The sequence below is a fragment of the Crinia signifera genome, chromosome 6 (assembly GCF_055691185.1).
Source record: "Crinia signifera chromosome 6, ASM5569118v1, whole genome shotgun sequence".
NCBI lineage: Eukaryota > Metazoa > Chordata > Amphibia > Anura > Myobatrachidae > Crinia > Crinia signifera.
The window spans coordinates 99416653-99442865 of NC_139222.1; the positions used below are offsets into that span (position 1 = coordinate 99416653).

At 47.3% G+C, this 26213-nt stretch overlaps 1 protein-coding gene across 1 annotated transcript; it reads right to left on the bottom strand.

Moving 5' to 3' along the window:
- Nucleotides 1–957: 957 nt before the first annotated feature.
- Nucleotides 958–22288, bottom strand: LOC146007023 (putative beta-1,3-galactosyl-O-glycosyl-glycoprotein beta-1,6-N-acetylglucosaminyltransferase 7). Its single transcript, XM_083145422.1, has 4 exons — nt 22165–22288; nt 7993–9009; nt 5898–5993; nt 958–1524 (listed from the first exon to the last, which is right to left on the bottom strand). The coding sequence occupies exons 2-4, from the start codon at nt 8963–8965 to the stop codon at nt 1304–1306; spliced, it is 1290 nt and encodes a 429-aa protein (XP_083001548.1). The 5' UTR covers nt 8966–9009; nt 22165–22288; the 3' UTR covers nt 958–1303.
- Nucleotides 22289–26213: the final 3925 nt, after the last annotated feature.

Below are 26213 nucleotides of genomic sequence, written 5' to 3' on the forward strand. Positions count from 1 at the left end.
TCGACATGGGCCAAGGTCGACATGACTTAAGGTCGAATTTGCATAAAGGTCGACATGAGGAAGGTCGACTGGTCATAAGGTCGACATGGGTTTTCCACTGTTTTTTATCCGAATGTCGACACAGTCGACATGGACACAGTTGGCAATGAGAATCGGACCCTCACATCGCTCGCTTCGCTCGCGATGCTTCGGGCCCGGCACACTATTTTATTCTCCCACCACGCCCTAGTGGATGGTAGGGCATGAAATACCGCCGGTCGGCACATGTCGGCTCAAAAAACAGTGAAAAACCCATGTCGACCTTATGACCAGTCTACCTTCCTCATGTCGACCTTTATGCAAATTCGACCTTAAGTCATGTCGACCTTGGCCCATGTCGACCTTAAGTCAGGTCGACCTTCCTGCCAGTCGACCTAGTGGGGTCGACCTAATGACTGTAGACCTAAGTTCATTCTAATAGATGACCGCATCCCATACATAACCGTTATCTTCCAACATGACCCATTCCAGGAGGAACAAAATCCTCTCAACCCGGACTTCCTTCTTAAACTATGATTAAATAGTTCAACACCTGTGGTGCCAATCATATATAAAGAGAGAAGTACATATATCGAGCTGTCCATCCGTCTTAGAATGGGTCATGGGGGTTATTCTGGTTCACTCGCAAAGGCACAATCACTCTCTCATGGACAAAACCATAAGCACTGCAGGTGGGGCTGATGTAACATGTGCAGAGTGAGTTAGATTTGTGTGTTTTATTGTTTCTGTGCAGGGTAAATACTGGCTGCTTTATTTTTACACTGCAATATAGATATAAGTTTGAAGTACAAACCCCACCCAAATCGTACTCTCTCTGCACATGTTACATCAGCCCCACCTGCAGTGGATAGGGTTTTGTCCATTAGAGAGTGATTGTGCCTTTGCGAGTGAACCAGAATAACCCCCATGTTTGTAAGTATTTAAAATACCCCCCTTCCTCATGGCCCCCCTGTTTTAAGTGCCCCGGGCCCCACAAAGCTTTAATCTGGCTCTGGATGCAGATGACAGTCAGGCTCTGCTGTTTGAGCTTTGCTGCATTTGCATATTGCAGAGAAAGTTATAGAAATACTTTACTCTTGACTGATGATCATGTACAATACTGTATATCATGTTCACGTCCTTCAGGATCTCCCATGCAAATAGGCAAAATGTTCCAAATCAGGCTGCAATTTGCACATAGTCAAATACAGTATCACATTCCTCCTGGAAACTCAGACGTGTTGATTTTGGACTGCAAGCGTTGCAGGTTATCTTTGGTCTGAGGTCATGTGTTGGTGGTCTTGGAATATTCATCTTCAAAATACCAGTTCTTTTCAACAAGAACTTCTGCTTTCTTTAGAACGTTAAGCCTGTAATGTCTTTCCAGACAGTCCGTGACTAGTGGATATTGGTTTGGATCGAATTTGTTGGCAAATAAATGAGGCGATTTAGTCAGCCACTGCAGGTCTCCAAGTCCATATACGCAGATGTCCCGGACATAATGGCCTGGAAAGAGAGAGAACAATGCTCGTTATTTAGTCTCAATATTCATAGATTTAAAAAAGAATCTGTGTTTTGTTGCTACTATACACATTAAGTTTATGTAGTTATTTATGGTACATGAGAATATATAGCTTACATGTAGTTTTGGTGTATGGGTCATAGGGTCGATAGAACTTAGGTCGATAACTGTAGGTCGACAGTCACTAGGTTAACACATGAAATAGGTTGACATGGTCATTAAGTTGACACAAACGTGTTTGGTTGTCTATGTCGACATGAACACCATATAAGTGTACCACGTCCCCTCACATGCCTCTCTGCGGCCCCCTTGCTTCAGGCACACTATTATGTCCATGTCCACGCATGTTCATCTTTTCATGTCGACCAATTGCAGATGTCGACCTAATGACCATGTCAACCTTATGCACGTCAACCTATTCCATATAACGACATAGTGACTGTCGAGCTAATGCCTGTAGACCTAATGATGGCATCCTGTAGTTTTGCAGGTGTTGCATGCCTGCTACCTATTGTCTATTTAATCCTTCTGTATGCTACCTGCTTATGGCCCTCTTCTAATATCACACACCTATTGCCTGTAGGTCACAGCTGGAGTATACTGCATTGTGAATATATTTGTGCACTTCAATTTTATACCTACATCCAGGGTCTGACATGAGATTTGGAAAACAGTTCCAAACCAGGCCAGACCTGTGCCAGATTATTTCTCACCGCAGTGATGATCTGGGTCATTATTGGCGCCATTCACACTGCACACTGGTGCAGTGCCAGTACTTGGAGATGACATCATCTCCTTGCGCCTGAATTCTGCTCTCCCCAAGTTGTACATGGAACTTTAATCAGACAGCCTGGATTACATGTTTACACTAGGGGTGTGCACCTGACACTTTTTGTGTTGTTTCGTGTGTCTGTATCTTTGGCCGTGTTTTGGGTCTGTATTTTTGCTATTATTAACCTCAATAGCATTAATTTCCACTAATTTCCAGTCTATCCTGAACACTTCACAATGTTTTTTTTAGGCCAAAAGGTTACACCAAGGTAGCTGAATGACTATGTGGGTGTCACAAACATGTTGCCCATCTAGGAGTGGAACTGCAGCAGCAGACAGGATGGCAGTTTGAAGAACTAGGCCCCAAAGAGCACATAATGCCAAAAACCGAGGTGCAAGATGGACTTGTCCTTGGGCCCTCCCACTCACCCTTATGTTGTGTACATAGGACATGCTACATGACTGTGGCTGAAATGATTGGTTTGTTTGGGCCCCCACACAAAAAACAAGCAATTCATCTCTTCCTGTACAAACCAACTCTACAGAGGCAAGATGTTGTCCTTATCCTCTGACTCCTCACCCCCTTCAGTGTGTACATCCTCATCTTCACAGATTATCAATTCGCCCCCACTGGACTCCACAATCATAGGTCCCTCTGTAGTCTCTGGAGGCTGGTCTTCATTGTAGAATTGATCATTCATTTTGATGAACATCAACTTCTCCACATTTTGTGGAAGCAACCTCCTACGCCACTTGCTGAACAGGTTCCCGGCTGCACTAAAATCTCTTCTGGAGTACACACTGGAGGGGGGACAACTCAGGTAAAATAGAGCCAGTTTGTACAGGGGCTTCCAAATTACCTCTTTTTCCTGCCAGTACAGGTACGGACTGTCTGACATACCTACTTGGATGCTTTCACCAAAGTAATCCTCCACCATTTTTTCAATGGTGACAGCATCGTATGCAGTGACAGAAGACATGTCACTAATTTTTGGCAGGTCCTTCAATCCGGACCAGATGTCCAAACTCATTCCTGCCTGCCCTGCATCACTGCCAGCGGGTTGGTAGGAAATCTTTGTCATTTCCTCACAGCAACTGGTGGGTGAGAAAATGAAGGAGAAGTAATTTTGTGGGTCTCCCCCCTAATCCACTCTTCTCATGTCTCCTCCTGTTCCTCTCCCTTGCTTACTTCTCCCTCTGTCCCTCTCCTCCTCTCACATCTCTCCTTGTTCCTCTCCTTCTACCTCTCTCCGTTTTTCTCCCTCTCTCACGTCGCCCCCTGTTCCTCTCACGTCTCCCTCTGTACCTTTTCCTCCTAAGTCTCCACCTGTTCCTCTCCTCCTCTCACAAATCCCCTTGTTCATCTCCTCCTCTCACCTCTCCCCCAGTTCCTCACCTCCTCTCACGTCTCCCCCTGTTACTCTTACTTCTCTCCCTGTTCCTCTTATGTCTCCCCGTTTGTCTCCCTTTCTCATGTCTCCCCCTGTTTCTCTTCCTCTCTCACAGCTCCCCCTGTTCATCTCCTCCTCTCACAGCTCCCCATTCCTCTCCTCCTCTCACAGCTTTCCCTGTTCCTCTCCTCTCACACCTCCCTGTTACTCTCACTTCTCCTAGTTCCTCATATGCCTCTGCCTCTTCCTTTTCTCTCAAGTCTCCCCCTGTTTCTCTCCTCTCACATCTCCCCCTGTTCCTCTCCTCCTCTCACATCTCACTGTTCCTCTCCTCCTGTCATGTCACCCCCATTCCCTCTCCTCTTCTCAGGTCTCCCCTATTCCCTCTCCTCCTCTCACATCTCCCTGGTTCCTCCTCTCACATCTCCCCTTGTTCCTCCCCATTTAACATTTCCCCCTATTCCTCTTCTCCTCTCCTTTCACCTCTCCCTATTCCTCCTTTCAGGTCTTCCCGTTTCTCCTCCTTTCACCATGCCCCCTGTTCCCCTCTCAAACCTCACCCTCTCATCTTTCTCCCTGCATCGCCCTCTCATCTCTCCTTGGTCCCCCTCCTTTCATGTATCCCCATTTCTCTCCTCCTCTCATGTCTCCCCCTGTTCCTCTCCTCCTCTCAAGTCTCCCCTGTTCCTCTCCTCCTCTTACATCTCCCTGGTTCCTCCTCTAACATCTCCCCTTGTTCCTCCCCCTTTAACGTTTACCCCTATTCCTCTTCTCCTCTCCTTTCACCTCTCCCTATTCCTCCTTTCAGGTCTTCCCGTTTCTCCTCCTTTCACCATGCTCCCTGTTCCCCTCTCACACCTCACTCTCTCATATTTCTCCCTGCATCGCCCTCTCATCTCTCCTTGGTCCCCCTCCTTTCATGTATCCCCATTTCTCTCCTCCTCTCATGTCTCCCCCTGTTCCTCTCCTCCTCTCAAGTCTCCCCTGTTCCTCTCCTCCTCTTACTTCTTCCCGTTTTTCTCCTCCTCTCATGTCTACCCTGTTACTCTCTTGTTTATCCCTGTTCCTCTTACATTTCCCATTGTTCCTCTTCTCTCACATTTCCCCCTGCTCCTCTCCTCTTCTCATGTCTCCCTCTGTTTCATGCTCCCAAACCTTTCCTTGTTCCTCCTCTCAAGTCACCCCCCTTTCCCCTCTCAAGTTTCTCCCTGTTCCTGCTCCTCTCACCTCGCCCCCTGTTCCTCCTCCTCTCACCTCCCCCTGTTCTTCCTCCTTTCACCTCTCCCCTTGTTCTTCCTCTCACTTCTCCCTCTGTTCCTTCTCCTCTCACCTCTGCCCCTGTTCCTCCTCCTTTGAAGTCCCACCCTTTTCCTTCTATTGTGTCTCCTCCTGCTCCTCCTCTTGCATCTCCTCCTGTTTCTCCTCTCACGTCTCCCCTTTTTCCTCCTCTAGCATTTCCCCGTGTTTCTCCTCTCACATCTCTCCCTATTCCTCCTCTCACTCTCGCGTCTCCCCCTGTTCCTCCTCTCATTCTTGCGCCTCCTCATTTTTCCTCTCACATCTCCACAGGGTCTCACATCTCCACAGGGAAGAGTCTATGCCAGGAGCCAGATGCCGATGCCACGATGGCATGTGTGATGTAAATGGCAGTGCCTATTTTTAGTCTCAGTTCAGTCCTGGAGTGTGTGGTACAAGGCGGGAGGGGGCTCTTGCTTTTGATAAGGGGCTCCCCTGCCTTCCCCTCATTAAAAGACTCCACCCCCTTCATTGACACCCATTTTGTAGGGCTGCTTTAGAAATTTCCTGGGCTGGTATTTCAACCCAATCCGCCCCTCTTGAGACATGACCACTGTCTGCCTGAGAGTGACTTCAATTTCTGCCCACATGAACAGGCCCCTTTGTGGCCTAATTCTGATCCAGCCACATGGGGCCAGATGTCTTGACATCTGAGTTTAATGTCTGTACGGGATGCCGTTGACGATTTCTTAAGGGAAAACCATGGTCTCCATTTCATATGGCCTGACCATGTCACACTTTAGCAATTCAAAATGTTATCAATTTATAGTGTGATCATGACGCACAGTACTGCATTCCTGTATTGAGTTATTATATACAGTATGCTTCCAGATTAGGAGCTGTAATATCCTCTGCCATGGTGCTAAAGAGTGAAAGTAAATGTGAAGATAAATGCTTACCATTACAGCCAGAGTGGGAAACCCCCTGCTGATCTTTCCATTTAATAGCTCGGATGTTCCCCTCCCATCCAGCATTGGGTGTGGCACCTGGGACACCTGTATTATAGAGATTAGCACAATGCAATAGTTTGGTTTCAAATAAATTGTAACATTCATAAAAACTATTTAGATATAAAAGAAAAAAAACATAATACACTCATAGGCCAATTCAGACCTGCCCGCTAGGCAGGGCCGGTGCTAGGCACCGGAGCGCCCCAGGCGGGGGGTCGTCCCGGCACCCACCGTTGCGCTGTTAGGGGGGGGGGATGATGCGGCCGCTGCGGGAGGGGGGATGGAGGATGCAGTCGCTCCGGGGGGCAGAGCGGGAGCTGTGCGGCAGCCGCCGAGTTTACTGGGAGTAGGGGGGAACCCACTCACCTGCCGGGTGCCTGCCATGCCGATCCACAGCGGCGTCTGGCAGAGGTTGGGTAGTGATGCAGCAGCCACTGAGTTTGCTGGGAGTGGGGGGAAGCTGCTCATCTCTCCACAGCGGCATTGGGCGGGTGGGTTGTCGCCGGAAGTGAATTGACAGGGGGAGATGCATCGGCAGCCGACTAGGTTGCTGGGGGTGGCGGGGGAGCCGCTTACCTACATCCAGGGGGGTTCCCAGCTCCGGACTACCGCCCTCCAGTGGCCGGCGCCCTAGGCAAATGCCGAGAGCTACCTAGTGGTGGCGCCGGCCCTGCCGCTAGGCTGCGAGTGTTTGGAACCTAGCAAGCAGATTAATGCGCCCCATCACATGCACGCCTCCTCGACGAATCCAGGGCAGGATTTGCTAATTCTCTTAGTTTATTAGGTAATACAGAAATTATTACTACATGAGCATGCCCAAGATTATGGTTCATCCACCTTTCATTTGTTTTTCATATACCAATATTCCTATGGATCACAAACTGGTCCTAATAATGTAATAAAATAATTTGGTCAGGAATGGAGAAAAGAAAGTTGAATTCAAATGTACAAACCAGCAGTATTTTATCAGAAGCTGCTCATCTGCAAACATCAACATAAAATTGTTCCAAATGTTTGGGCCCTGGGATTGTTTTTGGTACCCATTGATTACCTGGATACTGGAATTTGTCCATGTCTTCATTATGCTATGACACCCACATTTAAAAAAAATCTTAATGCATGTGTTGTTTATGGTGTTTTATGGACTGGAATCTCCATGTTTGACCAGAGTTGCATATCTAAATAATTCTGGTTGAAAAACATCTACAGTATGAAGTTTAGGCATTCAGTACAAACAAAAAAATCTGTAATCCCTAACCTTGCGCCAAGTTTCAGACTTTGCTATGGTCTTTTTAAGAAGGCATTTTTTGAATTAAGTCTATTCCCGGACTACAACTGGCCTCACATAATCAAATTCAGATACTTGACTGGCCAAATAGCTGAAGTCAAATTGCACAGATCTGGGGCCAGATGCACTGAGCTTCAAAAGTGATAAAATTGGATCAGCTCCTGCCTGAGAGTTTTCAAACACAGTCTGTGACATGGCAGGCAGGAGCTGATTGGCTGGCTGTTTATCACTCTCCATTGTATTACTTTTTAAGCTTAGTGCATCTGGTCCCTGATTGTTTAACATACCTGTCTATTGACTGGATGGATCATATATGTCTTTAAGATATTACTGACAGATAAATGCCTGCACACAATTGTGTTCCTCTGTAAATAAGATTTTGTTGTGCTGACATTTTGTAGGGAACGCAGTTTGAGTTTGGTCAGTCTCAGTGGTTGTTTTGGCTTTACATGGAGTGATGTTGCCTCCAATTGGTCAAAAACTGCTTCAATGGCTGCCATAAGTAATACAATGGACTGGATAGAGCTCGAACAAAACTAGCATTTGTTCCTATTTGATTATACTCAATGGGGGAGATTTACGAAGATGGAAGTTCTATTCACATGGGATGTTTGTATGGGCATCCAATCAGTATCTACTTTTCATGTATTTAGCACTTTCTATAAGATAATATATAGTATCTGATTGGTTGCCCATAGATACATCCCATGTGAACTAGAACTCCTTACTTAGTAAATTTACCCCAAATTCTCTTACCTGTCATCCTGTTAAGAGTCACCCAGTAGTGCTCATCTGGACTGTAGGCATCATTTGACCACTCAAGAAGATCTTTTGCACGCTTGTCTGATATTACAAAATGCACAAAGTCCCTTGTAAGGGCATAATAAGCTGTTCCAAAGTACAGGGTGATGTTGTGAGGCGGACTTTCTTTCTCTTCTTTGGTTGGATACACATATGACTTTTCCATGTGAACGTATTCTTTGTAAGTGAAGCGTGTCCGGTATTTCATGTGTTTCGGCTGTATCACACCAGGCGTCAGATTTCTGCCGTTCCATTTGCTTTTTAGATACTGTACGATTTCTTTGTTTGTTTTAATGGGGAAGTCTTGCCCACAAACATTGATAACATGCTTCCATGGAACATCGGAGTGTACCAGGTCCTCCATGCAGTTGATGTCTGCCTGTAGGCGTGAGATTCCTGCGTACACAACAATCTCCTGTCTTGTAGAAATAAAAATGTTTTGGAAGCAGTTGGCCAATCTCCGCACAGCTTGGCTGTATTGCTTGGGGGACTTTCGGTCAATGTGTATGCAGTAGACATTCTGAGGAGCATAGATGGCAGAGAGAAGTTTTACAAACATATCCAACTTTTTGTGTATGGTCATGATGTAAGCCAGGGGGTAGCCGGCTTCCTCGTCAGACAGCGGCTTTGTTATAAAGTGTAGGTCTTGTATCATGGTGGAACAGTTGTTTGTAGACTGTAGATTGACAAGTTCTTTGTTTCTGGCCAGAAGGAGAGCCTCTTGGCAGTAATTCCCCACCACGAGAGCTGCGGGCTTCCCCTCAAATAATGCCCTGCAAAGCTCTCCTGGATAGAAGCCACATTCCTTTACTTCTTTTCCAATGTCTGTTCGCTCCTCTTGCTGGTTAAAGTTATTAATTGCTAATAAGACAATACAGAGCCCAGCACATAACATAAATCCTGACTTTGTACAACCAAGAAAGCTCATGGTTTTCTCTCCCACAAATTATTTAACATCCTTTGTTTTAAATCCTACATGGGAAAAAATAAGAATGTTTATTTGAATTAAAGACTGACAACTCTGATATTCTCAGTAGCATTTTTTTTTTAAGTTTTACAGCATATAAAAATATACAGAATAAACAAGAAAGAGAAAGTGTGTCTTGGTGTGGTGCACCATAAGGATTAGATGCCAATAAAAATTAACTTGTAATTACTCGTTCTAAAAACTTGCGAAATATAAAAATAAACACATAAATGACAAACAAGGTGAAAATAAGTGCGTGTTAAAAAAACAGTTCACCTTGTTTGTCATTTATGTGTTTATTTTTATATTTCGCAAGTTTTTAGAACGAGTAATTAAAAGTTAATTTTTATTGGCATCTAATCCTTATGGTGCACCACACCAAGGCCCTTATTCTGGTTGGTGCGGCCGGAGCCGCACACGGTGCTCCGGCCGCACAAACCAATCCCCGCCCACGAGACGGATCGCCACGGCCGTCCGTACACGGACGGCTGGCGATCCGCATAAAAATGGTGGGGCGTACGCCTCCACCATGGTGGGAGCTGCCCCCTGCATTCGATGGTCGTCGACCATCGAAGGCAGGGCCGCACGCCACAGCAGCTCCCGCAAGCTGAGACCACACGGACAATCGTCCGTGTGATAGCTTGTATGGGGGCTGAGAGCTGACATCCGGCGACGTCAGCTTTCCGCCCCCATCAGTGGCGTCATACCCTGATTAGCATGCATACGCCCCGCGTTTGCATGGGAACGCCCATGAAACGCGGGGCGTATACATAGGGAAATGAGGGTATGAAGCCCCTCACGCCCCTATACGCCCCCTTTGCGGCGGACGAAATACGTCTGCGGCGAATGGGGCTGCACATGCGCAGATTGACCTCTGCGCATGTGCAGACTAAAAACATCGGCGGTACGGCCGCACGCGGGCCGTACCGTCCGATTCAGAATAAGGGCCCAAGACACACTTTCTCTTTCTTGTTTATTCTGTTGTATTTGTGTCAGTGGTAGCACACCCCTAATAACTGATATGGTCATATAAATCATAAAAATAACAGAAAAATTAGAACAATAGGGGGTCACACGTTATATTATCAATTGCTATATTCTATCCTGTGCGGTGGATTATCCCACTCTGTTTCTTGTATAAAAATATACACCTGGGCAGTGATTTGTTACAATAGGAATGTGAATCTGTTTACAAGAAATCCTTAGACTACTGTACACAGAGGCAGAACTCTGGGAGGCAATGGAGTTATCTGCCACCGGGCTCCTGCTTCCAAGGGGGCAACTACCAGTTTAATTCAGTTCATTGAAAGCCGTCAATATCGCTTCTGAGTTCTGAAATATATGTGTTTTATTTTCTCTCTCTCAATAGATAGATAAAGATATATATATATATATATATATATATATATATATTGTATATAAGTTTGTGTGTGTGTTTGTTGGGGGGGCAGGGGTGTCACCAATATATCTTACCTCCGGGCAATTGGAACAAACTTATACCACTGACTGTACATCACCTTGAAGCCTTATATCAGTTTATAATTTATCTGTGGGGGAACAGATAACATGCTGTAAAGGGTTGACCATTGAAGGTCGACATGAGCCAAGGTCGACACATGGGAATGTTGACATCATTGGGTCGACACAAGCATTAGGTTGACATTGGCTAGGTCGATAGTCAAAAGGTTGACTAGGGTGTGGTGGGAGAATAAAATAGTGTGCCGAGTGCATTGATGCAACCTGCCATAAGCATGGCGAGCACAGCGCCAGGTGTCTATGTCGACTGTGATGACATTTGGGTAAAATAAGTGGAAAAACCCCATGTCAACCTAGCCCAATATCAACCTAAGCCCATGTCAACCTTCTCAAATGTAGACTTTGGGTCATGTCAACCTTCAGTGGTTGACCCAATGCATGTTGACCTTAGTGCTCTCGACCCTATTAGCAATAACCCAGTAAAGTATCATTGGTGTTAAAATATTGTACCTGTTGGTTTTTTAACATTATGTTTAATTCAGGACAACACATAATTCCTATAGCCAGTGAGATGCAGTCATAGGCACATTACCCACAAGATAGCCCACAATTTACGGGTGCAGTGTATATAGGAGTTGTATATGGTGAGGGGGGAGGGGGTGTAGTGTACATAGAGGTGTGGTTGCATATTCCAAAAATATCTCTATCAGGCATACCTCACAACATTTTGTCTTGTTGCGCACTCCCACATAGGGGGCATGGCCTCACAAACCGGGAAGGACTTTGCGGAAATTTCCGTGATCAAGAGGCCATGCCCCTGTCTCACACTGCGAGAGCTGCTGGCCATGCTCCCAGTCCCTCTCACATAGTGAATAGATGCTGTGCACTTGCAGAGGTGCTTCAGCATCAGCGGACGTGTCAGTGTCAGTATATCAGTGCAAGTGTCTGTGTGTCTGTGTGTCAGCATCTGTTTGACACATGTAGAAGTTTTTTTTTATTTAAATATTCAAAACATGCAGAAGCAGGCAAAAGCAGTCTGCCGACCGTGTCATTGCAAATTAGAGAGAAGTTGGCTGGAGGAAAAAGTTTGGTACTTATATGTTAGTTGGGCGCCCAATTAGCCCACCGAGCCCGAAGCGTGGCGAGCGTAGCGAGCCCCGCTAGGGGAAGCGGATTACTTTACATGTATTCTGCGTCCGCTCGCCACGCTTCGGGCTCGATGGTTCGCTGCGCTCGCCACGCTTCGGGCTCGATGGTTCGCTGCGCTCGACACACTATATAAAATCAACTCCACGCCGATGTGGATAGTGGGGGTATGAAAAGGTCAGAGGACGCGTTCCGCCGCCCTCGCCACGCTTCGCCAAGCTATTTTTAGGACATACAATCATATTATTGTATACCTAATGTAATGGCATCGCACACCCTATAAAATCGCATGCGATTTTGCGGCAGGTGCGATGCAATGCGATACTTTGGGGGCACACAGAGCAGTGGATAAATTACATCACATGACACTAAAATGGCCCATGCAATGCGATGCAATGCGATTTCCCTACGCAGAATAGCCCACTAAGCAAAAAGCTTAGTGGGCACCCAACTAACATATAAGTACCAAAATTTCTTAGGTTGGCTGGTCTGATAAACAAAAAGGTGTGCACAATGTTTTTTTTTTACATAAACCAGCATTTGCAGGATCTGACCCAGCCCACCCGTAACAAAATACAGGCTGTCTGGGACCAAATGCAGACATTTCTTGCTCTGCACTGCAGAGGGAGATGGTGGCTCAAAGTGCACTTAGGGAAGCACCATTGACCTTGAAGGCTATCAGTCCACAGACTGTGTCACTGCTAACTCCCCCAGGCATATTGGGGGAGATTCTGTAACACAGAAATGCGGTAAAAACCCCATTATCTGGGTTTTTACCGCATTTCTGTATGCTGTATTAGCCCACCGAAGTGTTAGCACTGCGGAGGGAATCGCCAGCAAAAGCTGGCGATTCCCTGAAGAAGCCTACGGGCTTCTTACCGCAGTGCTGTGTGAGGGATCCATCACGGATCCCTCCCAGCGTGCCCTGCGGCCGGCGCCGGGGTCTGCGCATGTGCAGATGGACTCCCGGGTCACAGACCCGGAAGTCCAGTGCCGGCACCGCATCGCAAGGGACAGCTCTTATCGCAAGAGCTGTCCCTTGCGTTAATAACGGCATATGTTACAGCATATGCCGTTATTAATAATGCGGTAGCCGGCGAAGGGGGCCGCGGATGTTACAACATCCCGCCCATTGTCATTATGCCGATGTGGGGGCCCCTAATGAGACAGGCAAAGGCACTTGCACCTCAAAATATTTTTGGGGGTTTTAGGTCTCTTTTCTTATTTGTTAATGTTTTTTTTTAACCTTTATTGGTCCTCTAAAAATGTGCATTTACTGTGTACTTTTAATTGTCATAAGTGTTTTTAAGTATCATATACAATTTTTTTATTTTTTTAGTTTTCTTTGAAGTTTTACATGTGAGTTTAAAACTTTAACTTTATTACAATAGGCAAGTTGTATGTACACAATGGAAACACATCTAAAAGTGAGTTTGTACATCCAGAGCTATGGGAGTCCGAGGAACATGCGGGTTTGTAAATTTTTCAGACTCTAATACATTGGTCGAGTTTTAAAAATGCGCAACTTTAATGGCAAAATAGCACATTTACAAAACCCAGACACAATGACATTTAGGACAGGGGTTGTAGTTGCAAAATAAACCTATGGGGCCAAATGTAATAATTTGCCATATACACGTTCTAGCATAGCGTATAAACAGTAGTGTTTACCTGTTTTGAAGTTGCTACACGTCCTGCCATATTCAGCGGGCCAACCATAGATGCCTACCAATGGCACGCCTCTCCATGTCACTTACCCAGTGGTATGACATTTAGACAGAGTAGTATTAATAGTTATTGTGCTTTGTACATATTAAAAACAACGCAGTGGCTAGGATAGGCATGGAGTGACTTAAACATAATAGCTGGGTGTGACCCTGGGTGACATGTGACACGGAGAGCCTATGGCAATGGCTCTTGGCTGTTAGCTGGTGGAATAATATCCCAGGAGAGGGGAGGAGTCTCCCTCTTTTTCTGGAAAATTCGTCCTGAGTGCAGCTAGCTGGGTTTGCTGCGTTGCTGTGGCAGAGCTTGAGATTTTGAACCAGAAAACTGAACATAACTGTGAGTAGTTAGGCTCTCATACCTTATAGAATGCCCCGTGCTGCCTCCAGACGGCGCCCCAGGCGTGTAGTGAGGCCTCCGGCCCGCTTTGCAGACGCCGATGGCTCTGGCGGTGCTGAGGTGCCTGCCCCCGCTTCTGCTATTCCTCTCCCGTCCGGTGGCCCAAGAGGGAGGCGTGGGGCTGCTGCTGTTTCACCAGCGGTGGCTCCGGGGTCATCCCCTCACGGTCACCGGGCTGGCGTGAGAGGGTCTGCGGCGCGCGGTGGTGGCGTGTCGGCACGCTCCCCGCGTGGAAGGGCGGTAGCGGGCGCCGGGCCTAGCCTGCCTGAGGCGATCCAGGCTGGCCGGGGGCTCTCGGGCGCCAGAGGGGGACGGAGGGGGAGCGGTCGCGCTGCTGCTGCCGCGTCCCGCCGCGGGTGTGACGACGTCATCCCCCCGTCGCGCGGTCGCGGTAGTTCGCGCGGCAGGGGCACGTCACGCGGCGGGCGCAGGGTGTCAGTCAGCGCCCGCCGCGAGTCCCCACGGGGTAGGGGGGAGCCTGCAGAGGAGATTAGGCCGCAAGGCGCCCGCGGAGATGGCGGGCGGCGGCCATCTCAGTCAGAGTTAAGCTGCAGCAGCAGCAACATGGCGGCCGGATCCATCCGTCCTGCTGGACGGCTGGGTTCCAGGCCGGGCTTAGACAGGGGGGCGCATCAGGTCCTGGCAGATCAGGACAATGAGGTAGGCTGGCAGGAGGATGAGGGCTGGGAGGAATTACCTTTTCCCTCCCCAGACCCAGAAACGCCTCACTACGGCTATAGACCTTCCTGGGATAGGGGGCAGCATGATGGGCAAGTGGAGGCTGGCGAGCCCTCGGCGAGGGGGGCTGGCAGGAGGCATGGTGCCTGTCACCACACTCGCAGGGGCACACCTGCGAGGCCGGGGGCAGGGGCGGGCTCCAGGCCTAGGGCATCTTCAGGGGCCTTTGACCCAGCCCTGCTATCAGCCGCCCTGTCCTCCATGGCGGGGGCCCTAGCCCCCCTGGTGGAGGGCTGTGACGATGATGGGGCTGCATCATATGCAGATGGCCACAGCCCATCGCAGAGGGGGCAGCGCATCCCAGGATGTGCGGAGTTCGTAAGGGCCTTTAGGGGCCGGGACTCCTCGGCCTCAGGAGGGCGCCAGGGTCGGTCTCAGGCGTCCCGTCCCAACGTTAGATCCAGCAGGCGTCTCGCTGCATGTGCTCCTCACGAATGGCCCGCCAGGCCGCTTTCATTTGTTTCCTCAGAGGCAGAAGACAGAGCTGTGGGAGAAGAACACATAGCCAACGTCGAAGAAGATACAGACGATGATGACGCTACATGGGCGGCACAGCCAGAAGCGGCAGGTGAGGACGGTTCTGATGGGGAGGCTGATTCAGTGGCATACTCCTCCACGGTTGTTTCTGGCTCTACTGGCCATTCCTCCTCCTCCTCTTCCTCCTCAGAAGGTGGCTCTGAAGAGGGTAGCACCAAGAAAGCGCGTAAGCGTGCAGCGAAATATGCTAGGAAGGAGGCAGGCCGGCAGGCTCTTAGCTCCAAGCGGAAGCGTAACGCTTCTTTGTCCAGGAGGGAGCGCAAGCGTAGGAACCTTCCGGGGGTCGTACACTGCGACTACACTGCTGTAACGAGGGGACTTAGGGAGAGTTGCAGGGCCAAAATCCAGAAAGGGGATTTTGTGGACCTATTCAGCCTCACTGATGAGTCCAAAAAGGCGTTAAAGGGGGCTAAGGCAAAAGGGGGAATAGGGGTGGAGGCTTTCCGCTCCTATGATAACTGGCTCTCTGGTTTCTGTGTGTTCGCCGCATGCTACCTAGAAGACAGACCAGAGGAACATATGAATATAATCCGTTATATTCACATGGTCCATGACATGTACAGGTCATATGGGGGCGTGTCGTGGAGGACTTATGACGAGCAGTTTCGGCGTAAGCAGGACTGCTTGCATATCATAGATTTTGGGTGCAAGGACGTGGAGGTCTGGATGCGTTTGAGCAGGCCCCTTGTCGAGCCCGTGGAGGCGGCTCGCCCCGTTACAACTGTGGCCAACGCCCCCACGGTGCAACATCGGCCCGCGAATGAAGTTATCCCCCACAAGCGCCCCGCGTCGGGGGGTAGGCCTTTCAACCCGGCCGCGGCAAAAGGAAAATGTTACTCTTTCAACAATTCCTTTTGCAACCAGGGTCAGCGCTGCCGGTACAAACATGTATGTATCAATTGTTCCGGTAACCACCCCGCCTCCAATTGCTTTCGGGGTGGCCGCCCCTCCAGAGGGGCGGCTGCTGCGTCAGCACCCAGGCCCTTAACGTCCACCAACGCTCGATAGGGCGGCTACTCCGGTGCGGGTCGGAGCCATGATTCCATGGCTCGATGTGTACCCGGACAGAGAGTCCGCCGAGTTTATTAAGGAGGGTTTCACAGTTGGTTTTCGTCTCCCCATATCAGGGGAAGTTATGGGAGGGGCATTTAGAAACCTCCAGTCAGCACGTTCGCTGGCTCATGTTTTGCAGGAAAAAGTTGACAAGGAGCTTCGATTGGGTCGCATGGCTGGGCCCTTTCCGGCCCCTCCCCTGCCTAACATGGTGATTTCACCGGTGGGGGTGGTGCCGAAAAAGACTCCCGGTAAGTTCAGGCTCATACAGCACTTGTCTTATCCTGTGGGCAGCTCAGTTAATGACTCCATTCCTCCAGAGTGTTGTTCTGTCATATACCAATCATTTGACGAGGCACTGGCCATGGTTAGGGCAAGGGGAACCGGGGCATTAATGGCTAAAATTGACGTGGAATCAGCCTTTCGGCTCCTTCCTCTGCACCCCGATGCTTTTAGGTACATGGGCTTCCGCATTGGTGCCGAGTACTTCGTCGACAAGTGCTTGCCGATGGGGTGCTCTGTATCCTGTGCATTTTTTGAGAGGTTCAGTACCTTTTTGCATTGGTGTGTAGAAAGGTCAGCTGGACTTAAGGGGATCGCCCACTACCTGGACGATTTCCTGTGCGTGGGCCCAGCCGGCTCCAGTCACTGCTCTTCCTTGCTGGATGCAGCCCGTTGTGTCTTTGAGCAATTTGGCGTGCCCATTGCGGAAGACAAAACGGAGGGGCCCTCCACTTCGCTGTCATTTCTAGGGATAGAAATAGACACAGTCAGGGGTCATTGCTGCCTGCCTCAGGATAAGGTTAGCAAGCTGAAGGATACGGTAGCTGTCTTTTGCGCGGCGCGAAAGATTACCCTGCGCCAGACCCAGTCCCTGCTAGGCCAACTGAATTTCGCGTGCAGAGTCATCCCTATGGGCCGTCTGTTCTGTCGCAAGCTTGAGAGGGCGACCACGGGGGTCTCTAAGGCGCACCATTTCGTGCGCCTGTCAGCCGAAATCAGACGGGACCTATTGGTCTGGTCTGCTTTCCTAGATGAGTTTAATGGGATTCGGATTTGGCTGACCCCGGTGCTCGACAACTCCAGACTGCAACTTTTCACAGACGCCGCCGGCTCGACAGGGTTCGGGTGTTTTCTGGGTGGCAGTTGGTGCGCTCAGGCTTGGCCCGCGTCTTGGATTTCAGATAAGCTTACAAAGGATTTGCTTTTGCTCGAACTTTTCCCTATTATGGTAGCCATAGAAATCTGGGGTAGTCGCCTAGCCAATCACAGCGTCCTATTTTGGTGTGACAATTTTAGCACTGTGCATGCCATTAACAATCAGAAGGCAAAATCGCTGCTTGTGTTGAGAGTGTTGGCGCAGCTTTTTCTTCAATGTCTCCGCTACAACATTGTGTTTAAAGCTAGGCATGTGCCGGGCACACAGAATGAAGTAGCGGACGCATTATCACGCTTTCAATGGGATCGTTTCAGAGAACTTGTGCCGACTGCTGACGTTGTTGGGGTCTCGTGCCCATCTTATGTTTGGCAGGTCATCAGGCCGGATTGGAGGGGCTAGCAGAGCGATCCGTGGCTCCGGCTACCCTCAGAATATATAAGCAAGCATGGTCCGAGTGGGAGGCTTATTCTGGAAGCGCTAGGCAACAAGGTAGGCGGGGCCAGAGACTGTTGCTTTCCTTTGTATGGAAACTGTATAAGGCGGGCAAGTCAAGGGCAGTGGTCGCGCGCTACCTCGCAGGGATTTCATTTTTCGCGCAGCTGAAAGGGGTCGATGACTTTACTAAATGCTTCCTGGTACGGAGAGCCATGAAAGGCTGGTCGCGTCTGGCGCCGGCCGCACCCGATCATCGACGCCCCATTGATTTATCCTTGTTGTTAGCTCTGATAGGGAAGATTAAGTTGTTTGCAGACTCAGTTTTCGAAGCGTTAGTTTTTTCGCTAGCCTTTTCTATGGCATTTCACGGGGCTTTCCGTGTGTTAGAGTTAGTTTCCCCCTCCAAATATAGAGAGGCTTCGCTGCAATTTGAAGACATACGCATAGAACAGGAGGCGCTTTGGTGTAGGGTTAGGAAATCCAAAACCGACCAGGCGGCAAAAGGAGTATGGGTGCGCTTAGGATCCGCGGTGCCAGTAGCGGCATGCCCCGTGGCTCTGGCTAGGCAATATGCTCAGGTGAGGCCCAGCCTGGGGCACTCGTGGCTGGTACACTACAATGGGTCTCCGCTCACGAGATATCAATTCAGTTGGATGTTACGAAAATGCCTGATAGAACTAGGTTTGGCACCCGGGGAATTTGGCACCCATTCCTTTAGAATAGGCGCCGCGACAACAGCTGCGGGCTCTGGCTGGTCGGTCACAGATATTAAGAAGCTAGGGCGTTGGCGCTCCGCGACTTACAAGAAATATATTCGCCCGAACCTCCTAATATGATGTATGTGCATGTGAGGTTTCCAGTTGGCTGGTTGTATTCCTGTGTTACCCCCCTACCCACCGTTTCCTACTCGGGGATTAGCTACGCTCTGTTGTTGGGCCAGCGTCCGGAGTTTTCTCGTTTTTTTTACCTGACCTGACGGACTGAATCTGGCTTATCATAATTCGGCTAATTCGGCACCAATTAAGAGTCCCTCAGCAGGTCTATACGTTTTTTCTCCGGCCGAGTAATCCCCTGTTTTCCTTACCCTTCCATCACCCTTACCCACCCATGTTTGTCCCTTACCTTTTGTCTCTAGGAGAGACTTCAATCGTGATTGAAGTAGTTCTTCGCACCAAATTGTGCAACAACCAAATTCTTTTTCTTTTGGCAGACCCTCCTTATAACATTAATGCTTGTCCTTAGACTGAACCTCAACAAATTAGTAGAACCACCATCTAATTTCCTAATTAATTTTCCCCGTAGGTATGGGATACGACAGGTGCAAAGTATGGATAGTGGGCCACTCCTTCGTGCATTGGGCGGGCCGGCTGGTGGCCTCGGGCAACGGGCCCGTCTTCAAGTGCTCCAACATGATAAGGTGGTTGGGTGTGAGGGGGATGTCCTGGCGCGAGCTAAGGCCATTCCTCTTAGAAAATGTGAGAAGATTTGGATTGCCTGAAATACTGGCTATCCATTTAGGTGGGAACGATCTTGGGAAAATGTCCCAGTTGGAGCTGAGAGCAGTGATTTTGAGTGACCTGGCCGCAATTAAGAGTGCTTGGCCCACATGTCTGTTGATTTGGTCATTTGTGATCCCTAGGCTATGTTGGAGGGGTGCAAGGGATTGCAAGGCGGTGGATGAGTCTAGGAAGAAGCTGAACTCCGCCGTGGCCAGATGGGTGCTGGGGGCAGGGGGTGCCATTGTCACACATGGACGAATCAGATTTCGGTACCACCAGCTCTATAGGCCAGACGGGGTTCATTTAGTGGAGGAGGGTCTAGTGTTGTTCATCGAGGACATTCTCGGGGTTATAGATTCAGTAGTCTAGTTGGTGGCGGGGCGGGGTCTCCAGAGAGGGGTACCCCGCTTTGGCGGGAAAGAACGGCAAGTTTAGAGTTGTTAGGCGTTTATTGAGTTAAGTTTATGGCGTATTTGGCAACTTTCGGTGCGCTTGCCCCTCATTGGCTTAGGCCTTCGCTAGATTACCCGACCGGGGATAGCGAGCCCACCCGGCTGGGTGGGTAGACAACGAGTGGGTTGAGTGGAGACCGCTTCCTGTGATTAGGCCAAATTACGTATGTTAGTTTGGGGGTGGAGTTGGGTAATAGCCGTTCTTTCTTGGCCACCATTTTAGAAATTAGAAAAATTAAAATAAAATTTAAATAAAATTAAAATAAAATAAAAAACAAATAAAAACAAAAATAAAAACAAAACCTAGTTTAAACAAAAATTATTTTCAATAAATTTCAGCTAACAAATTTCTGCCAAACCATGTCTCCGTGTCTTTATTTATTTATAGAGTTTAAGATCATTATGTCAAAGGTAACACACAAAAGTCACACATCTGCTATTGCAAGGTTTAAAACAACGCAGTGGCTAGGATAGGCATGGAGTGACTTAAACATAATAGCTGGGTGTGACCCTGGGTGACATGTGACACGGAGAGCCTATGGCAATGGCTCTTGGCTGTTAGCTGGTGGAATAATATCCCAGGAGAGGGGAGGAGTCTCCCTCTTTTTCTGGAAAATTCCCCACCCTCCCGTCCCTTGAGTTTTTGTTAGACGATTAGGATGGTTATGGGGGGTTTTTTGTGTCTGTTCTTTTAATCGCGTTAGCTGATAGGCGGGAAAGAACGGCAAGTTTAGAGTTGTTAGGCGTTTATTGAGTTAAGTTTATGGCGTATTTGGCAACTTTCGGTGCGCTTGCCCCTCATTGGCTTAGGCCTTCGCTAGATTACCCGACCGGGGATAGCGAGCCCACCCGGCTGGGTGGGTAGACAACGAGTGGGTTGAGTGGAGACCGCTTCCTGTGATTAGGCCAAATTACGTATGTTAGTTTGGGGGTGGAGTTGGGTAATAGCCGTTCTTTCTTGGCCACCATTTTAGAAATTAGAAAAATTAAAATAAAATTTAAATAAAATTAAAATAAAATAAAAAACAAATAAAAACAAAAATAAAAACAAAACCTAGTTTAAACAAAAATTATTTTCAATAAATTTCAGCTAACAAATTTCTGCCAAACCATGTCTCCGTGTCTTTATTTATTTATAGAGTTTAAGATCATTATGTCAAAGGTAACACACAAAAGTCACACATCTGCTATTGCAAGGTTTAATGCTGTCTAATATTTATCATGGCAGGCTTCAATATGGTATTGGAGATAAAAGTAGATGCAGGATATGATGTAATTCCTATATCCGGACTGTGTATCTATTAAATATGTGCTGAATTTACAAAATCTTGTACATAAACAAGAAATCACAGTCAGCATTTAAGACAAAGCTGCATGTGTTGTGAAACACAAATCCATGTCATGTCTTCAGGGAATACTAGCGCATTGTCCTGAATGCCCACCATTCACACAATGGGTGAGATTTAATAGGATGAGAGATTCAGAAAGTGAGAGATTTGGTAAGAAATCTCAAGGATTTTGTAAAGCGCCAATCATTTACACTGCAAAACCAGTTTGATATTGAAGTGTAAATGATTGCCGCTTTAAAAAAACTGGAGATTTCTTACCAGATCTCTCACTTTCTGATTCTATCATCCTATTAAATCTCACCCACTGGGCCAGATGCACTAAGCTTCAAAAGTGATAAAATGGAGAGTGAAGAATTAGCTTCTGTGTGACATTTTTCAAACACAGTCTGTGACATGGCAGGTAGGAGCTGATTGGCTGGCTGTTTGTCACTCTCCATTTTATCACTTTTGAAGCTTAGTGCATCTGGCCCAGTGGGTGAGATTTGGATTCAGAAGTATATAAGTCCGACCATGTATGTGATCACTAATAGCTAACTCCTACAGAACCAGCCACTCCTCTCCATTACATCTCCCAACTGTTATTTTCATGGATGCAATTTAGTACTTGCAGCCCTAGATACTGATTCATTCTAAATAATGTGCTTTACTGTTATCATTGTCTTTTTCGCATCCACGTGGTAGCTTGCTTCTGCTGTAAAACCACCCAGGGCCAAGTGCACTAAGCTTGAAAAGTGATAAAATGGAGAGTGATAAACAACCAACCAATCAGCTCCAACCTGTCATATTTCAAACACAGTCTGTAACATGGCAGGTAGCAGCTGATTGGCTGGCTGTTTATCACTCTCCATTTTATCACTTTTCAAGCTTAGTGCATCTGGCCCCTTGTGCTTTTACACTTTTACTGTACACTTTTATATTAAATCACCATGGGTCAGATCCCCATGGTGATTTAATACACATTTGTATACAGCCCAGTTCTCGGTGATTTTACCATTTTAAAATAAATTAAAATTCTTTATTTCATCACTGAACACCTAGTGATGACATCACTAAGCAAATGTCTTTGTGAATGTAATAATTAGCATGGTACATAAAAGTAAAATAGCTATCACTTAGACGTTGCTAATGATGGATAAATCTAGTTTAACTAGCTGCTATTTTTGAACATTTGTAATTGTTGATGCACTCTTACCTTCAGCTCTTCATTTGTGTATTTTCAGAGTTCCTAGAACCCAGATGAAGCCTCTTCCCCCTGCAGAAGTCACAGAACACAAGTCATTTGGTTGTGGGTGCAGTGGTAGACATTACCAGGCAAGGTTGTGTTTCCAAGCAAGCGTTATTGTGTTTCCTATCAGTACGCCTACGCCCCTGAGACCACACCAAGGCATCCTTTAGGGCGTCATTAAATGAAACAGATCTGTGAGAGACTGTGCTTTGCGTTCTTCATCTGATATCATTGTGGTTATTTTTCTTAAACCGTTAGTGATATCTGTGTCAGTTTTTCCATATCTTCTATTGTATATGTTTATTATCATCTTTGCCACTATGTGCGGGAACTTTGCCCAAGCAGTTAGATGATAGAAATAAACAGATTATTTAATATAAAATGACTAAAAAAACAATAGGCTGGTAATACATGGCACATGTAAATGCATACAGCTATATATATATAAATGCATACAGCTATATATATATATATAAATAATGCAATGCTCCATGAGACTAAATTTGGATTTCTCTAGCCCAGTGGTTCCCAAACTTTTTTGAATCACGACCCTAGAGAATCGGAATACTTTTCACGGCCAAACAATAAAAGTAATTTGTGTTTATATGCTATTCCTAGGTTGTTGTGGTGAGGGACAGGATTCACTTCTGTTTGTCCACATTAATTATAATTGGAAGCCACAAGCACTGGTTTCGCCTATTACTTTGACCATAAGTAGTTTGACTTGGTCCTGGACCACCAATCCAGGGCACCCCTGAAAGTGTCCTGATGCAACCCAGGGTGCCTAGGCACACAGTTTGGGAACCCCTGCTCTAGCCTAACTGTCATGGTTGTCAGTTTTTTGTCCAGTGGGGGACACCATCCAGGACCAACTGTAGAATATAACCCAACCACAGCCATATTGGAGGCATGCCTCCTCAGTGTGCTATGCAGAAGATCTTGGGTCTTGCCACAATCTTTTGATGCTACTATATACCCTCTCTTTCCCTGATTAGAATAGTGTTACATCAGTTATGGCAGTCGGCTTCTGTTGTTTTCAATAAGACTGACTCAGACTAGGGCACGCTGATATGTGCCCTTTACTGCAAGTTACAGAGGAGTCTATGGTATGTTATGGGATGTGCTCTGGGGAACAATCGAGTAAAGCAAGCTACACAAAGAGCAATTAAACCTTGCCATAGAGTCCCATGACACAGATGACACAAAATTAACCCATTCCTGTGAGCTATGTGATAATCTGGGCAGGAAACAGAGAACAAAAACTGTGCAAGTTATACTGTCACTTTGAGAAAGGTAGTGCCAGACTTGCTTGACCTTAATTAATGTTTCCATGGTGACCCATTTTGACAGGTATTTATACCTTTGAAATTCTTTAGTTGTGGGATGCATAGGCCCGATTCTGGGCCAGATGCGCTAAGCTTCAAAAGTGACAAAATCGAGAGTGATAAACAGCCAGCCAATCAGCTCCTACCTGCCATGTCACAGACTGTGTTTGAAAAATGTCAGACAGGAGCTGATAGGCTGGTTGTTTATCACTCTCTATTTTATAACTTTTGAAGCTTAGTGCATCTGGCTCTCAGACCTGATCGCCAGACTGCTATGTTTTGCAGCCCAGCGATCTGTTATGCCACCAGAGTGAAATCCAGCCCCTCTGCACAGCTGCGAATAGCATTGTAGCCATGTGAATAGGGGGAAATCCATTTGCAATCACTCACCATTGAATGGATTTTCCCCCACCTCCCCCCGTGTGTAGCAGGGAGGAATAGACTTACACGGGACTGCAATGGCCATGGGGAGATTGAGGCTGCTATCGCCAGCGGTCCTCCCTCCCAATGGCAAGGAGCTGTCCGCATTGTTTTTGTGGCACTCATAGAAAATGCAGAGGTGCCACCCACAATTCCTGGCCGCCTGTAACTCAGCCAGCATATGGCCTGCGTTGAAAGGCCATCGCTGGCTGTGGCCACAAGGGGGGCTCGCGCACTGCAAACCGCATACATGCGAGTCTTCTGATAATCAGCAGGGCTACGAATTTGCTGGTAGTGTCCGGGATAACCCCGGTGCCTAAGCATTTTTGAGGAGTGTGTGTGATGCCAGCTCCAGGCCAGATATGCCTTTTTCCACCGCACCACTGAGTAAGTCTAGGGATATGCTGCTCCTGCGATGACATGCCCAGTGTAAAAATCATTTGATGGTGAGCCTGTTACCATGGGTTTTGGACATTTTCGTACAGCTGCAAATGGATGTGCAGCTGTACACCTTCATACTCACAGTGTGCACATTAATTTGTAAGGCGAGATCTCACTCTAGTAGGACGGTGGCTCAACCGAATACTGGTCACTGTGAATTTGTGGCCATACCATCAGGTCTGAATCAGGCCCAAAGGGTCTGAGAAGCTGTCTCAAATTAAAGTGACAGTTACTTTTGCCTTTTAACTATTGTCTCTTTAAATATTTAGTCTATATTGCCAGTCAGGCTTGTTCCTGCAACTTGCAGGCTTTCCTGTCTGCATGTGTTCAGATTTGCAACACACCCATCCTAAACTTGGCCTACTTTAGAAAACTCTGTACCATCTACCCTGCTGTAAGGCTTGTGTCTAGATCCACTTCTGTGATTTGACTAGGATGTGTCGTTAGGTGAGGGTGGAAATTGGTAGATACCCTCACAGCATTTTTTATTTCATCTGTAATTTACATTATTGTACCCTCGCGCATAACTCACAACTGTCCCGATTTTCACGGGACCGTCCCGGTTTTGGACTAAGGCTGCATCTACACATTGCGTTTTAGCAGGATGAAGTGGAACAGGAGCTGTTTAGCAGGATGCTTACTCAAGAGGACATATAACAAGTCTACTGCATTCTGCTAAAACGCAGTGTGTAGATGCAGCCTAATAGTGGTCCGAGCTCAGTGAGGCGACAAGCCGAAAACTCCAATCTTAGTAAATTTCCCCCACTTTGTTTAATATGCTTGGAGATTGGTGTCCCTCAAAATTAGATTGCAGCATTTTATTATCCTGCAATGAGATCTCCATTCCCCAGCTATCCGTATTCTGACACAGCGATCATGGCTTTACGCTAGTGCTCTTAATAAAGAGATTAAAAAAGTCTTCATATGATGAAATGAAACAAGAGTAAATACAAAACTGATCAAAAATAGTTTGGCTTACCTTGTATTAGCGAGCGACGTATATTTATATCTGTGCTGCATTGAATGCTGAGAGTTACTGACAGTATATATATACATGACAAGTGTGTCATGTAGCTGGTGATTTGTTTGTGGCTTAGATATTCAGTGACTAGAGTAGACATGACTTTCAAAAGCAGTCTGTTCCATGATAATTATAGTCTCCCTATGCAAAATTCCCAGGAACACACTGCAGGTAATGCAAATGTAGATGTGCTCACAGTGTGATGTTGTCAGACTACGTGTAGTTGGGTACCTGCTATTCCTGGTCTCCTTTCCGACACCGCTCGGCTGTTCCCTGCCTGCTTCACTCGCCTGCAATTCAGAGGGCGGAGGGACAAGGGCACCCCAGGTAGACAATACCCCAAAACACCCCACAAAATGGTCACCACACGTTAGGACGGTGATCAAAGATTTTATTTAGCTCCAAGGAAACTGGATCACCGCTTTGAGGAATGATGAAGAATATTTCACAACAAATAAACGCAGTTGTAAGAAATGACATAAGAACAATTCACATTCTATGAACAAAGATTTAAGAGGAATTTCCACCTGCATGATGCTGTGCGCCATGTGGTCACTGAGGCACCGTAGGCCGCACCTCGCGCAGCACCACCACAAGAAAGGCAATACACCGTTTTCTATAAATAACTTTATGCAACAATGCGAGTATAAGAAGAAGACGTAATGCAGGAAGATATCGTGCGCGATGGGGCCGCCCGTGATACTGACGGGCCACACTTTGCACGATACACTCTGTCCCCAACCTTTCGGTTAACTCACTGTGGAGAGAGATTTACAACATAAAAATCTTTGCAAGGGTTCCCCACTAAA